Source organism: Protopterus annectens, chromosome 2.part1 (assembly GCF_019279795.1).
Source record: "Protopterus annectens isolate FY-2018-M chromosome 2.part1, PAN1.0, whole genome shotgun sequence".
NCBI classification, from domain to species: Eukaryota; Metazoa; Chordata; order Ceratodontiformes; family Protopteridae; genus Protopterus; species Protopterus annectens.
The window spans coordinates 359,312,056-359,329,555 of NC_056729.1; the positions used below are offsets into that span (position 1 = coordinate 359,312,056).

The 17,500-nt window shown below is 40.1% G+C and overlaps 1 protein-coding gene across 7 annotated transcripts in view; it reads left to right on the forward strand.

Annotated features, from left to right (window-relative positions):
- Positions 1 to 17,500, forward strand: part of LDB2 (LIM domain binding 2) — a 1,425,612-nt gene that overhangs the window by 1,407,468 nt on the left and 644 nt on the right. For 6 of the 7 annotated variants that reach the window (XM_044062195.1, XM_044062192.1, XM_044062193.1 and 3 more), the window contains one exon: positions 16,898 to 17,500. This exon is cut by the window's right edge and continues 644 nt beyond it. In XM_044062195.1, coding sequence (XP_043918130.1) covers positions 16,898 to 17,128 — 231 coding nt within the window. In that variant the 3' untranslated portion in view covers positions 17,129 to 17,500. The remainder of the gene's footprint in view (positions 1 to 16,897) is intronic. The other variant, XM_044062198.1, reaches the window with a different exon arrangement.

Below are 17,500 nucleotides of genomic sequence, written 5' to 3' on the forward strand. Positions count from 1 at the left end.
AAGATGGTTAGAATAAAACACAGCCACTCCACCTTCTTTTTTGTTATTAAGGTCAAGGCGGATTATGTTATAGCCAGATGGTAGAATATGTGTATCAAGGTTATGAGGTTTAAGCCAAGTTTCAGTAACCACAATAACATCTGGGGCGAGATTTGCTATCCATGCATGAAACTGGGAGACTTTGTTGAGAATGCTTCAGATATTAATAGAATAAAAGGAGGTTTGTTTGATGATGAGGGTAGGTGGGCTGAGGTGGGAGAGGGGTTTATAGTGGGGCAAGAGTTAGAGTTTGGACCTGGATTGGGATGTATGTCACCAGATAAAAGTATTGAGGTGGAATAGAGTTTAGATCTTAATGTTAATGGAAAGTATATAATATGCTTAGTCTTATTTTTTGATGTTGGAGAGTAAGATGGAGCTATTTTTATTTTAGGAAGTTGGGTGTTAGCGGGTAAGATCGAAGGCAAGATAGGTAGTATTTCTTTAGGGTACTTAAAATCATTTATGTTTATATTGGTAGGATGTTTATGAAAGGAGGATAATGGTGTGTAGGGGGATGTGAAAGTAAGTAAGATGATTAGATGGATCAGCAGGAGTATAGAGAGTAATTAGCTATGCATAGTGAAGTAAGATTTAGAAATAATTTACAGGATAGAGTGAGTGAAAAAAAGGAGGAGAAGCTAAGTGGGATTGAGGTGTTTGTGAGTTGGGTGGAGATGAGTGAAAATTATTAGTAGTATGCTGATGAATTTAATATGGGTTTGGTAGATCAAGATACATTAAGAGTGGAGGAGAGGAGGTGATAGTGGGTGTGTTTTTAGATAGCGGAGAGGTATATGATGGAGATGGGAAATAGGTGGGTGTGGCTTGAGTGGGAGGACATTTGTGGTTAGGTATGAAGGAAATGATATGGGCGGTGGGTGGGAATGGGGGTGGGAGGGGAGAAAAGTGAACCCGAGCATAGCGAGGGCAAATGGAGCGGGGCAGCAGACAACAGAGGACAAGCCCCTAATGAAAAACTATCAGTAGGTTAGATTTCCTTGACTTCAAACTAAGGGTAGCTTATTTAATTTAACAGTTTTATTTCCAATTGTCCAGGGTTATGTAGCAGCATTACTCTTAAATGGCAAAGGTTGAAGTTAACATCCTTTCTTTAGAGGGATAGTTTAAGATTTAGGGGAGATTTAGCAGCAAAGAGTAGGTAGCTCAGGTCCCTATTAGATCAACGAAGAGGCAATCTGTCGAATGGCCAAAAAGACGAATATTCTGGACCTCGAGGAGTTGGTATATATAATTAGCGAGCGGTGTGCAGGGCACAGCCCCCCACAAATCCAATTTCGAGGTCCAGAATATTCGACTTCTTGGCCATTCAACAGATTCACTTTAAATTGTTATAATAGGGACCCTATATATATATATATATATATATATATATATATATATATATATATATATATATGTGTATGTATACATATATATATATACATATATACATATACATATATATAAATACATATATATATATATATATATATATATATATGTATATAAATATATATGTATATATATATATATATATATATATATATATATATATATATATATATATAGTTCTCCTTCAAAACATCTCAAAGTCATAAATCTAAAATCAAACCATCGAGACCATAACATCTAAAATCCATGACATCTAAAACCCATAACATCGAATTTCATAACATCTAAAATGTATAATATTGAATAGTGTATCATGAAATGAGAAACTGTTATAGTTTAATCTTTTAATCTTGTGATATCACTATGAGATGTTGGTAGTTTTTATTTCTATAGTTATTATTTATATAGTGTAGGAATTTATAGTATTTATGTAGTGTTTATTTTGCCACTCTGGATGTGTTTTTTAGGCCATACAGGTAAGTGATATAGACATCATGTGAACATTCTTTATGGTGATCGTGATACAGTGGGGATAGGAAATTATCTTTTTCCCACAGTAATGCAATCTTGGAGTTGATATATTTAATTTATGGGGGGGTGCAGGGGGGCTTGCCCCCCTGCAGAAACATAGGAAAAAGTGTCTTTGTTAGTTTGGTGTCATTATATGTAGAGGGGATATTATTTTCATGTGATTTGTAGTGTTCGGTGTTGTGATGCACATTTTAGATGTTATGAGTTTTAGATGTCTTGGGTTTTAGATGTTATGGGGGGTGCTAAAATGTTAAAGCAGTTTTTTTTTTAACACGCTTTAACAAAAGCGCTTTTTCGATAAAAGCAATTTTGTCAAAGTGTGTTCGGTTGTTATGGATTGGGACGTTTGAGCAAATGTCCTATATATATATATATATATATATATATATATATATATATATGTATATATATATATATATGTATATACATATATATATCATATATATATATATATATATATATATATATATATATATATATATATATATATATATATATATATATATATATATATATATATATATATATATATATGCATATATTTCTAAGTGCTGAAATTGCTACACAGTTAAAATTTTCACAGAGATATACATCATAGGAAGGCAGAATACCATAGTTATATGATTCAAAGAGGTACAGGTAATCACTGACACTGTGACACCCGTGCCCTGGCCTAGCAATCAAGGAGCATCAATACTCACCACTAACACCAGTGAGGGGTGTCTCATGTAGGAGGAAAGGATAACAAATACACACAGTAAAGTGCAATTTCCCTTAAGAGCACACATAGATCAAAATCAGTCTGGGGCTAGTCGCTCCCTTGCTCTCTAGGTCCCCAATAAGACTCCCCACTGGCACAGCTATAGGGTCCAGATCTCAGCCTAGTGGTCCAACTAAAACCTCCAGCACCCTCTCTGTCCAACCAGTGCTTCGTGTCCCTGCCCAGTTAGCTGACACACACACACAGACACAAACACACACACACACACACACACACACACACACACACACACACACACACACACACTTTGAGAAGAGTTTCTACAGCCACACAGACACTACTGGGGAAGGCTGGTACAGGTTCTCCAGCTGTGCCCCTTTTTCCCAGACTATACAGTAGTACCAGCTGCCACCATCCACTAATACTTATCAGCTACTCAAAGGCCCTTAAAAGGGTGTCCAGTTATTACTGTGCAATATTATTATCCAATTGGTAGTATAGCCTGGGGCTAAAGCTATTGAAGTGACATTGTACAATTGTACCAAAGGCATGCAAGTACTCTAAATAGCTTAAATTATCTCTACAAAAACAGCCACAGTTGGAAGGGTTTAAAAATATTTAATAACGAATAGTCAAAACACAAGGCAATACTTTTTACTACACAGTGCTGGTCAAGAGTTCAGAGATCACAGAGAAATACTTAAAACAATTCAGTAGTACAGTTCTGACATCACAAAAAACACTTAGTCTTATCTTTCTAGATTCTAGCTATTTCTAAGAGAAAATACAAGTCTAAGATAAACTTACATATAGAGCAAGACAATGCTGGAGAGTTGGATGGTCAAGACAAAAATGCTTAATGCTCTCTGATTCTCTCTATTTTTAAAATCACATTCCTGCTTCACATTACATCATTCTTCACACTTCCCTGGGTTACATTACATCATTCTTCACACTTCCCTGGTTTCCCATGCTAACAGAAACTACATTTACATTCTTCACCTCTGGGCAGAAACCAGAGTAATAAAGGACATTTATGCATGCAAATTCTGGCCATTAACTCTGGCTTTAAAACAATAGGCAGGATACCCCACTCTAGACTCGCTGGTTCCGAGTCCTAACATCAAAGGGTCACAACATGCTTTACTTAGTCAGTAGAGTGCACTGTTGTTAAATTTTTTCCACTTCCACATGTAACACTATTTTTACAATCCTGTGGTTTACATTAATATTTACAGAGGACAGAATTATCTCCTAAATTCTATCTAGCTAGGCTGGCAGCCTTCATCTATCTTCACCCAATCTTCACATATCTCCTCCCCTGGAGAACTCAAGCTAGTTTTTCAAGTGACCCTTGTGAAACGCTGCTTGAGGGAGTTAGGTTTATCTGAGTATACCTTATCCCGTTCCCTGTCTTGAGAGATCCCATCTGCATTGGCATTGCTAATTCCACTGCGGTGTTGCACAGACATAACATATGCTTGCAACCCCAGGCTCCATCTTAGCAACTTGGAATTTTGCTGGCTGGCACTGTTTAACCATGTTAGGGGGTAGTGATCTGTCATAACACTGAATTTCCTTCCATACAGATAAGGCTGAAGTTTCTGCAGTGCCCACATAATGGCTAGACATTCCTTATCTATAGCTGCATAGCATTCCTCCCTGGGTTGGAGCCTATGACTGAGATAAACCACTGGGTGCTGTTCCCCCTCTGAAGAAATCTGGCTAAGTACAGCCCCCACCCCATGGTTTGAAGCATCCACCTGCACAACAAATTCTTTGCTGTAATCTGGACTGACTAACACATGGAGTCCTCCCAAAGCTTCTTTAAGCTTCTGGAATGCCTGCTCACATGCTGGGGTCCACACAACCTTATCTGGCCTGGTCTTCCTGTCAGGTCTTTGATGGGAGCAGCAATGGTTCTATAACTGGGGACGAACTTTCTATAGTACCCTGCTGTCCCTAAAAATGCCCTCACCTGCTTTTTGGTAACAGGTGTAGGCCATGCCTCAATGGCTTCCACTTTGGCAGGTTCTGGCCTTATCTTACCACTCCCCACTCTATATCCTAGGTAGGAGACCTCTGCCATACCCACCTGACGTTTGCTCAGCTTAATGGTCAACCCTGCCCTCTGTAGTCTGACCAGCACCTCACTGACATGCTGAAGGTGCTCTGGCCAGGAATGGCTGTAGATGGCAATATCATTTGGGTAAGCAAAGACAAACCCTCCTGCTCCTGCTAGGATATGATCTACCAGCCTCTAAAAAGTTGCTGGGGTATTCTTCATCCCAAAGGGCATATTTGTGAACTCATACAAGCCAAAAGGAGTCACAAAGGCTGACTTCTCTCTAGCACTGGGAGTCAAGGGCACTTGCCAGTAACCCTTGGTAAGATCAATGGTTGTAAGATGCTTAGCCCCACCCAGCTGCTTTAGGGCCTCATCTGTCCTAGGCATAGGGTAAGCATCTGACTCTGTGTGACTATTTAATTTACTGTAGTCCACACAGAACCTGGTGCTGCCATCCTTCTTTGGCACCAACACCACTGGGGAGACACAGGGGCTGTTGGACTTTTGAATCACCCCTAGTTCCAACATCTCCTGTACCTCCTCCCTCAGAGTCTGTTTGACTCTCTCAGGCACTCTATAAGGCACCTGCCTAATAGGCCTTTGGGGTCCTGTATCCACCTGGTGCTGCCTCAGATGGGTGCACCCTGGTTTCCCAGTGAACATGTTCCCAAATTCCTGCAACACTGCTCAGATTTCTCAAACCTAGGTAGGAGATGGCTGCTGGGACATGGCAACCCCTTTCACTGAGGTGTCAGCCCGAGCCACACTGAGGAGATCAGTCACCAGATCTCCCTCAGACTCCTCCTGCAATCCACTGCAAATGCTCAGCACAAGGGCCTCCCTATCATGGTAAGGTTTCATCATGTTAACATGGTACAATTTGTGCTCCTGCTTTCTGCCTGGCAGTTCCACCATGTAGTTCACATAACTTACCTTTCTTACCACCTTGTAGGATCCCTCCCAAGCTGCTTGCAGCTTATTGTGTCTGACAGGAATGAGAACCATTACCTGCTGCCCCACAGCATACTCTCTAGCTCGAGCATTCCTGTCATACCACACCTTTTTCTGTTGTTGGGCTTCTGCCAGGTTCTCCTGGGCCAAGCCCATGTGTTCCCTGAGCCTTGTCCTGAGGTTTAGGATGTATGCCACAACAGACTCCTTGTGAGGCTCACACTCACCTTCCCAGTCATCTCAAATTAAATCTAGAGGTCCCCTCACCCTATGCCCATACAGCAACCCAAAGGGTGAAAAACCTGTGGATTCCTGGAGAACCTCTTTGTAAGCAAACAACAGATGGGGCAAATATTTGTCCCATTCTCTCTTAAACTGATCTACAAATTTCTGTAGCATGGACTTGATTGTAGAATTTAACCTCTCAACACGATCATTAGTCTGGGGATGGTAGGGGGTGGTCTTCATGTGCTTCACCCCACAGGACTTCCATAGACAAGCCAGCAGGTCTGACATTAAATTGGCACCTCTGTCAGTCAGCATTTCTTTTGTGAAACCTACCCTGCTGAAAATCTCTAACAAAGCATTTGCCACCTTCTCTGCCTCAACGGAGGGCAAAGCCACTGCCTCAGGGTATCATGTAGCATAATCCACTACCACTAGGATATACTTCTTCCCTGGGGAACTTGGGGTACTCAGAGGACCCACAATATCCATAGCTACCCTCTGAAATGGCCCCTCAATCAAAGGCAAAGGCATCAAAGGCACTCTCACCTTGTCTCCTGCCTTGCCTACCTCTTGGCACTGCTCACAGGTCCTGCAGTACCCTAGTACATCTCTGGAAATTCCAGGCCAATAGAAGTTCTGCATAATATGCCTCTTTGTACATTTTATGCCCATATGACCTGCAAAGGGAATATCATGGGCTATGGCTAGAAGTGCCAGACAGTAGGCTCTAGGCACTACTAACTGCTGTACTCTCTCACCTTCTAGCCCTCCCTCAGGGGTCCACTCTCTGTACAGTAACCCTTTCTCCCAGTATACAGATTCCCCCTTTCCTTGAGAATTGGGTGCCTCCCTAGCTACCTGCCTCAGGCCTTACAATGTAGGGTCTGAGAGCTGATCCTGCCTCAACTCTTTCCTTGTAACCCTTCCCAGCTCCCCTTCCACAGGAAGTCTGGCATCCTCTGACAGTTGTGTCTCACTGTCAGCCTGGGTACTACTACTCACCTCTACCTTTGCAGTCACTCTGTCCCAGAACATCAGTACCCACAACCATCTGTGACTCACCTTCAGTCTCACTGCTACTGGGTAGCTCCATCCCTGAAGTAACCACCTCACCAGTCCTGGCTGCAAGTATGCAGTCTGTCTGGGTCTCCCCCAGGCTACCAGACCCACATGCTTGTCTCCTAGCCTGACTGCATGTAACTGCATAAGCACGTGGTACTGCCTCATCCAAATCCTTCCCTATCAGAACATCTGCAGGATGGTAGTTTGGTACCTTTGTTGTCTCAAGACAAACTACTATTGGCATTTTGTCTTTCCCACTTACTGGCTCCCTCACCTTTTGTTCCCCACATTGCCTCCGTGGAAACCTGTATGTCACATCGCCCCACTGGTTGCATTCAAAACATTTAACCCTAGCTCCTGGATGCGTACCTGGACTAGTGGCTTCCCCTGCTACTGGCAGATTCTGTTGGGGCAGTCTATGATTTTTAACAGCAGTATAATCAAGGCATGCAACATCAGACATTTTTGACAAAACAGTTACAGCTTTAACATGGAGTAAGGGGTCAGGAACCGTACCCAGAGCCTTTGGTCAACACCATACTGTTTGCATACCCTCTCAAACATATGAATGAAACTATCAAAATTATCCCCCTCTTTAAACTGCGGAAGAAGTTTTCTGACCTCTTGTGCTACTGGGGTCATGTTACTCCCTTCCCAATTACCTCCATGACTCTGGTGAAGAGTCAGCATTTCCCTCTCATGCTTCCTCTGCCGCTCCTTTTCCTTAGCTTCCAGGCAAAGCAGTTTCTCATTCTTCTCAGTCTATAGACTCCTTTGTCTTTCAGCTGCTTCTATCTCCAAATGCCTGGCCTCCAACTCAAGTCTCTTTAGCAACAGGTGGATTTTTAAGTCCTCTGCTGAAAGGTTGAACTGTCCATTCTCCAAGGGTATTATATCTCCACTGCCAGTCTGATTGTCATCCTGGTTGCTGTTTTCTTATGCAACTGTAACCAAGGCTGCAATCAGGACTGCCTTAGTCAGGTTTCCATGCACCAGTCCCCTAGCCTGGCACATCTTCACCAGCTGGCTCATTGTCAGCTTTCCATACTCCCCTGCTCACCCTGACTAACTAAGCAAACAAAAGAAATGAAACAATTGTGATCTGAACTATGAGTATTCACTGCGTGGCTGATTTAGAGTACAGAATACCTTCAGAGCTCACTGTACACAAGCTACAGGAATTCACTCTTCCCACACTACTACAAGCCAGTTAGTATTTGCCAACCAATTAATATGTGGTGTGGATATCCCACCACTGCCAAACAATTAATATGTGATGCCCATGCCCTGGACCAGCAATCAAGGAGCCTCAATCCTCAACACTAACACCAGTGACGGGAGTTCTCATATAGGAGGGAAGGATAACAAATACACACAGTAAAGTGCAATTTCCCATAAGAGCACATAGAGATCACAGTCAGTCACTCCCTTGCTCTCCAGGTCCCCAATAAGACTCCCCACTGGCACAGCTATAGGGTCCAGATCTCAGCCTAGTGGGCAAGCTAAATCCTCCAGCACCCTCTCTGTCCAACCAGTGCTTCGTGTCCCTGCCCAAGTAGTTCACACATACACACACACACACACACACACACACACACACACACACACACACACACTTTGAGAAGTGTTATACAACCACACAGACACTAATAGGGAAGTTGGCACAGGTTCTCCAGCTGTGCCCCTTTTTCCCAGTCTATACAGCAACACCAGCTGCCACCACCTGCTAATACTTATCAGCCACTCAAAGACCCTCAAAAGGGTGTCCAATTATTACTGTGCAATATTATTATCCAATTGGTAGTATAGCCCATGGCTAAAGCTATTGAAGTGGTTGTGTACAATTTTACCAAATGCATGCAAGTACTCTAAAGAGCTTAAATTATCTCTACAAAAACAGCCACAGTTGGAAGGGTTTAAAATATTTATTAAAAAATAGTCAAAACACAAGACAATACTTTTCACTACACAGTGCTAGTCAAGAGTTCAGAAATCACAGAGAAATACTTAAAATAATTCAGTAGTACAGTTCTGACATCACAGAAAAACACTTAGTCTAATCTTTCTAGTTTCTAGCTATTTCTAAGAGACAACACAAGTCTAAGATAAACTTATATATAGAGCAAGACAGTGCTGGACAGTTGGATGGTCAAGACAAAAATGCTTAATGCTCTCTGATTCTGTCTGTTTTTAAAATCACATCCTGGTTCACATTACATCATTCTTCACACTTCCCTGGGTTACATTACATCATTCTTCACACGTCCCTCGGTTCCCAGTCTAACAGAAACTACATTTACATTCTTTACCTATGGGCAGAAACCAGAGCAATAAAGGAAATCTATGCATGCAAATTCTGGCCATTAACTCTGGCCTTAAAACAATAGGCAGGATGCCCCACTCTAGACTCACTGGCTCTGAGTCCTAACATCAAAGTGTCACAACATGCTTTACTTGGTCAGTAGAGTGCACTGTTGTTACATTTTTTCTATTTCCACATGTAACACTATTTTTACTATTTAAGACAACAAGCCTGTGGTTTACATTAATATTTACAGATGACAGAATTATCTTCAAATTTCTATCTGGCTAGGCTGGCAGCCTTCATCTGTCTTCACCCAATCTTCACAGACACATTATATACACATTGCTTGAGAAAGCACTCCCTGCATAACTGTAACAAAAAGGCATGTTTCAAGAGTACCGAGTTATCTAATATATAGGATAAAAATAATGAAGTTGCATAGGTTTAAATACTTCATGGATTACAAGAACTTCAGTTGGATGAAGGTAGGATGGCATATACCTAGATAGCTGTATGGAGAGTTTGATGAAACACGGGTAAGTCTTTATAGAGAAAATGTCAGTCTGGGAAAGGATTGTGAGATCAAAGAGCTTGACCAAGAGGAAATGTAAAAATATTTGGAAACTGATAAAGGATCAACAATAAAACATGAACAAATGCAAATAAAACTTAGTATGGAATATTTTAGAAGACTAAAATTAGGACTGAAAACAGCACTGACATCTAGCAACAAAGTCCAAGCTGTAAACTAAGTTCTTCTTCTAGTTCTAGCTTACAGTTTTGGGGTGACTGACTGACTGACTGCAAAAGGCAGTGGATCAGTTGGACAGGAAAACAAGAAAAATGTTTCATGCTTATCAAATTATTTATAAAAAATGAGTGCATACCAAGATATTATTTATTTATTTATTTATTTATTTATTTATTTAAGTTTGATGACCTGGGAAGTCCACTGGGCCAAGAAGAGCCCATTTTTAGTGGAGGCCCGGTGGAAAAGTCCACAATAATTGCAAGTTACATTTCACGTTACAAAAGGACATAGTTCATATAGCTAATTAAACATTTACAGATAAGCTCCATGATATTTGCAATTGGCTTGTCACAATGTTACAAAAATGAAAAGACATAATTCAAAACAGAAATGTTAACATTTACATAAAGTAAAGATTTTTGTTATAAACTCAATTGTAGGTTTAACATTTCAAAATATTTAGCTACTAGCCATTAGTAGGTTAGGAAAATATAATGCATGGAGAGGGTAATAGTATATTTGAGATTGGAGAGTATAGTACAATAGATATTAGAGAGAAAGTTAGCTTTTAGTAGGGAGGGATAGTTTTGGGTGGGATGAAGTAATAGTAGAGGCAGTTGGATGAGTCAGTGCAATGTGGAATAGAGGGGTTTAAGTTGGAGCGTGGTAAGGGCATTCTCATTTGGAAGAAAGATGAGAGAGTAGCTGAGATTTGAAATTTGTATGGTTATGTAGGTTGCGTAGGTGTGTGGGGAGAGAGTTCCACTGTTTAGCTAAGGAGTGGGACAGCAGTAGATGGCCAGGAGGATGTGCAGGTTTGTGGACCTGAAGGAGATTTTGTTTTGCAGTCGGGAATGTAAGGTTTTAATGAAGTAGCAAGAGCTGGGCAGTTGTCAGGTTTAAAGATGAGTTTGTGGGCTATGGTGAGTTGTAAGTAATTGAGGTAGTTGGGTAGTTCAAGCCAGTTGAGGGTGAGGAGGGAGTAGGATGAGTTTTTTGAATTGGTTGCAAATTTGGAGATCTTAGGGTAGCAAGATTTAAGTTTGGACTGAAGGCCAAGATGGAGATTGGTGAAAAGAGGGACACCATACATAAGGTAGGGGAGTAGGAAGGTGGATGCAAGAGTGTGATTGGTAGAGGAGTTTAGGAAGTGGTTGTGCCTGTAGAGTATACCTAACTTTTGGTGGATTTTCTTAATTGTGGAGTGGATGTGGGTGTCAAATTTTAATTCTCCACCAATAATGATGCCAAGAAGCTTGGTGTTGGGAACAATTTCAAGGAGGGTATTTTTTGGCTCGGTATGGTGAATGTAGATTTGTCAATGGAGTTTTTGGTAGGGGAAAAAAAACATTAGTTTGATTTTATTTGTATTTCATGCCGGATGGTTAGACTGCATCCATGTTTCTGTTTTGAAGAAGGCTAGTTGGGTTTTTGTTAGGAGCTCGGAGGGGGAGAAGGCCAAGCAGATGATTGTTGAGTCATCTGCATGCTGGATGATAGATGAGTCTGGGATGGAATGGTGAAAGTTGTTAATGAATAGGTTGAAGAGAAGAGGACCAAGAACAAAACCTTGTGGGACACCTGTGGGTGTGGGAAGGAAGGGGGGGTTGAAGTTTTCCATTGGACAGCTTGCTGGCGGTTGGACAAGTAGCTGGAAAACCAGGCAATGGTGGTGGGAGAGAGGTGTAGGGTGGAGAATTGGGATATGAGTAGAGTGTGTGAGATGGTGTCAAAGGCCTTTGACAGATCTAGGAATAGTGTGGATACAAACTTGCCTGAGTCGTATTCGAGGTTTATAGTTTCAAGAAAGGAAAGAAGGGCAGTCATGGTGCTGTGGCCAGGGCATAAGCCATGTTGGGTAGGGGAGAGGAGATCGTTTAATGTTAGGTGTGCCATGAGTTGTGCTTGTATTGTTTTCTCTAGTATTTTAGATAGAGGGGAAAGGATGGCAATAGGCCCAAAGTTGGTGTTATCAGTATTTTTGTGGAGGGGGATGATGTAAGCATGGCGCAAGATAGAAGGGACATATGATTCTTGTATGGATCTATTTCGAGAAGCCCCATACCTCTTAGATTATATATTCCCTGTTCTGAAGGAGGTATGGGTCTTCTCAAAATTGGCTACATGTATAGATCTGCAAACATAGGACTGCATACATATCTGCTGACCTCACAAGATCTAAACACAGAGAAAGTTTTAAACATGAGGTGAACAAGTCTAAGATTACTTCCCTGCTTAGTTTAGCAGAAGCATATTGGTGTCAAGGGGGAATGGAATCAAACCAGAAGTAGATAAAACCCAGGCAACAACTGCATTTGCCAAAAAAACAAAAGAAAAAACATAAGGTGAAGGGTCAGATGAGAAGGCTAGAAGTGTGAAAAATGCATAAATATACTTGCAAGTTGTGAAGATATTTGAAGGCTGCCAGCCTAGCCAGATAGAATTTTGTAGATAATTCTGTCATTTGTAAATATTAATAGAAGCCACAGGCTTGTTCTCTTAAATGGAAGAAAATGCTGTTAAATGTGGAACTGCAAAAATGTAACAACAGTGTACTCTGCTGTATGAAGGCTGATAAGTCAAGCATTGTGTAATTGTTTGATGTCAAAACTCAGAGCCGAGATGTCTAAATGAAGGAATTCTTCCTATTGTTTTGAGACCAGAATTAATGGCTAGAATTTACATGTATAATTTCTTTTATTGCTCTGGCTTTCTGACCAGCTGCAAGATCAAAATGGCTATTAACCTCTGAGTATCTGTTAGCCTCGGAAAACAGAAAATTGTTAAGAATGATGTAGTGTGAAACAGCACTGTGTTATCAATTTAAAGAGAGAGAATCAGAGAGCATTTAGCATTTGTCTTCAGAACATCCAACATCACCAGCACTGCCTATGCTCTATATGTAAGTTTGTTTTAGAACTATGTTTTCTCTTAGATATAGCTAAGAAATAGGAAGACTAGATTATTCTTTTTTTCTGTATTGATGTCAGATCTTTTCTACTGTATTATTTTAAGTATTTCTCTGTGATCTCTGAACTCTTGACTATCACTGTGTAGTAAGAAGTATTGTCTTGTGATTTTATTATTTATTATTAAATATTTTTAAACTTTCAACTGTGGCTGTTTTGTGTAGAGATAATTTAAGCTCTAGAGTACATTGCATGTATATAGTGATACTGTCCAAGTCACTCCAATAAGCTTTGCTGTTCAGTCACACTTACCATTTGGATAATAACATTGCACAGTAATAATTGGACAGCCTTTGTTAAGGGCCTTTTCAGTAGCTGATATTAGTGGGTGGTGGCAACTGCTTCTACTTTTTAGACTGGGCAGAAAGGGAGCACAGCTGGAGAATCTGTGCCAGCCTTCCCCAGGAGTGTCTGTGTGTTTGCATATAACTCATATGTCAAAGTGTGTGTGTGTGTCAGCTACTTGGGCAGGGGCACGAAGCACTGGTTGGACAGAGAGGGTGCTGGAGGTTTTAGCTTGCCCACTAGGCTGAGATCTGGACCCTATAGCTGTGCCAGTGAGGAGTCTTATTGGGGATCTGGAGAGAAGGGGAGAAACCATCCCCAGACGGACTGTGATCTATGTGTGCTCTTAAGGGAAATTGTACTTTACTATGTGTGTATTTGTTAACATCCCCTACTCCCCTGTGTGGATGCCCCTCACTGGTGTTAGTGGTGAGGATTGAGGCTCCTTGATTGCTGGGCCAGTGCATGGACATCACACAAGTACAGAACATTCCTAGAACAACCTCGTGTCAATCAGAATTTAATGCAGGAATGGATAAGGAGGGTGACTTTAAACCAAATGACAAAAGGTTAATATTGGTGGCTCAAGATAGTGGACTATGTACACAATAGTTTAGAAAGTCCATTGAACATGTCAGAGAAACAGGTAAATGTAGGTTTTGTAAAACAGAATTGAAAAGAGTCATACATCCTGTTGCTGGGTATAATACAATAATGGCAGAAGGCCTGTATACTGAAAGGTATAATAATGTAGCAAGACTGCTGCACTGGGGATTGTGCAAACATTATAATACTGAAGTAGCGGAGATGCATTGGTAACATGAGCCACAAAGCATTATAGAAAATTATGAAGTTTATATCTCATGGGATCACCCATTAACAACAGTTTAGAAAATAGATGCAAGAAAATCAGATATAGTACTTCAGGAGAAAAAGAAAAAAGTAGCATTAATCATTGAAATTGCTATACCTAGTGACTACAGTGTCTTACATACAGAGAGACACAAAGTCATAAAATACCAGGATTTGCAATCAGAAACAAGGAAAATGTGGAAGAAGGATACCCAGGTAGTTCCAACTGTAGTAGGAGCAATGGGTCTTATAAAAATAATTTACAATCATACTTAGATATGCTACCAATATATGTAACTCCATACAAATTGTAGGAGTCATTACTGGGCACATTGCGGGTGCTGTGAAGAGCACTTCTGGATAACAATAAAGATTGAAACAATACTAATTTCATTAACTTTAATCGTACTTTGACTTAGGAATGAGGTCCATTCCTGTCATGGTATTAGAAACCCAAAAGTCTTGGAGAAATTAAAGAAGGAACCTGGGTAGATATATGCGGTTAAGAGAGTTGAGGTCATGAATGTAGATTATAAAGGACAGAGTATGGGAATAAGAGACTGAGAACATTGTTAGAATGAGGATAAGAGGAACTGGATGAGATTGTTGGTATATGAGGTAGCTTTTAATCTGATAAAGGAGCTTAACCTGATGTGGATCAGGAGTAGAATCAAGAGTTTCTGAGAAATTATTTTAATAATGGCTTAAATGAGTGGCAGTTAGATATAGACCTGATTGATGTAGGCATTTTGTTCCAGGTTTTGCCTACACAGTTGGAATACAGACTATACCCAAAAGGGATTTCTGTGGTTTATAAATGAGAAGTAGTTTTTTGTCAGTTGATTGCAGGTCATGGTTTGGGAGATAGTGATGGAGGATAGTAATGATAACAGAGCAAGGAAGGGTTAGAGACTATTTTATGAGTAAGCTACACCTGAGTAAATGTAAGATGGTGGGTCACTTGTAACCATTTAATGTTCCTACTGCAGATCAAGGATGATTTGTATGTGGTTTACTGAACACAAGCTTTGCCACTTTATTAAAATACTGTTCTACTTTAGATTTTAGGGAGAACAGAAGATTTATCAGCATAGCAGAAGCATATAGAAGGGACAGTAGTAGATACGTGACTGATAGAATTACTTTAGCAGACTTAGTGAAAAAATGTCATAGCCTTACACAACATACCAAGATTTTGGTAAGCTTGTTTTAATACTGATAATGTAAGTGAAGGTCAAACTTAAGGTTATTATCTGCTATCATGCCTGGCAGTTTAGTGTGTGAGACCATTTCAGTGTCAGTACCGCTTAGTGGAGATATTTTAAAATTATTTTTTTCATAGTTATGCCGTTTTGGGAAAGAATTGTAGAAGACAGATTTTTTTGGGATTAAGTAAAAGTTTTCTGTTAAGGGGCCAGCTCTCTATGAAGTGCAAGGCATCCTGTTTTATAATTTGCAGTTGCATGATGCTAGCAATGAAGCAGATTAAGAGTGAAATAATCAGTGTACTGTATGTCACTTGTTTACATTACATGTGAAGATTGTTAATAAAAATATTGAAAAGTAAAGGGCCAAAAATGGAACCTTGAGGTACACTGTTGTCGAGGGTATGTAAGGGGAGAGTTTAGCAAGCCATTGCTTGGATTATTTGGATAAACTTTGGAAACACAGAGTTTAAAAAGGTTTAAGGAATTACACAGAGAAAACTCTTGTTTTTGTCTTTCTTGGAGTTTTTATTAAATGGTTTGTCTGTGTGACATTTTTATCCTTTGGTTTGGATGCTATTTTTGATATTTTGCAGCACCTTAATGTTTATGCTTACCATGGTTGGCCTTAGGCTCTTTGTTTCCAAAGTATAGCCAAACAATTAATTTATGCTTTACTGACAAACTCAGAAAAACAGTGAAGAATGACATGTGAACAGCTACTGTGTCTTGGGGGGGGGGGGGTGACTTCATTGATCTGAATGAACCCGGAAAGGTTTAAAAAGTAAAAAGTGAAAAATAATGGGCATTTGGAAGCCATGTTACTGAATGTTACTGAAACACTTGTATCTCCTTTATGGTACATTTGCATATACCCCATGGAATACCACTACAAAACCTATAAGGTATTACACAATAAAGACTCTAGCTTAGCTGGATAATTTCTGGAATTTTTATAGAGTATGTGCGTGTGTGCGTGTGTGTGTGTGTGTGTGTGTGTGTGTGTGTGTGTGTGTGTGTGTGTGTGTGTGTGTGTGTGTGTGTGTGTGTTACATTCTGGGCCTTCTCCCCCTGTGGAAAACCAGTCTTTTCTAAATTGTGGAGTTTCATCTGGTGCACCCTACTTATGTTTGCAATGAAGCATAACATTTTCTCTCTCCTACATTTACCTCCCGGTAATAAAAATACCATTCAGCCATTTCTGATCAGTTTCAGGGAGATGAGTTAATTTTCATTGCCTTACTTCTTTGCACATCTCGGTTATAGTCATTTTAGCAGTTAATTTGTATTATACTTAATATTGCTAATAATGCATTTAATGGTTCTTCGAGGTCATATTTATATCATAATTAATGATAGCAGATTTTACCATTCAGATCTATAGGCAATCATGGTATTTTTAATAAAAGTGAAATGTTTCTCCTTTTCTCATGTATTTGCAGCAGTAGTAAATGGACTAAAGCATTTTATGTGTCTGTTTGGTAGTAACTTTCCTGCAACATCCCACATGGCACCATGTTTTCTTTGTTTTTCAGGATGTGATGGTGGTGGGTGAGCCAACTCTGATGGGTGGAGAATTTGGTGATGAAGATGAAAGGCTTATCACAAGACTAGAAAATACTCAGTATGATGCAGCAAATGGCCTAGATGATGAAGAAGATTTCAGCAGCTCCCCAGCACTGGGTAATAATAGCCCCTGGAGCAGCAAACCTCCAAATAACCAGGAGACCAAGTCTGAAAATGCCACACCACAAGCTTCCCAGTAAGGCCATTTTCTGCAGCCAAGCAAACCCAGTTTCTATCAGCTGAATTTCATCTTTCTTGCTATTACAGTATTGTTCACTAAACTAAAGGGAAAAACATTTTTCAAAGCTACAGCATTCCAGATGGATATCAGAAGCATGTCCATTGCAGAACCATCAGGAAACTCTTCAATTTGATATACTTCAGTGAGTTCAGTTCCACAAAGCACAGGCCTGTTACAACAGGGGATCCTTTTTCACATATTTTGTTATGGTAAAGTAACAAGGTGAAAATTATTAATGTTCAAATTGTTTTGCACATCTAAACAATCATGTAAATCCTAGTTAATGAAAAAAAACATTTTTTTCCATATTGCACCTTTAGTACTTGCTATT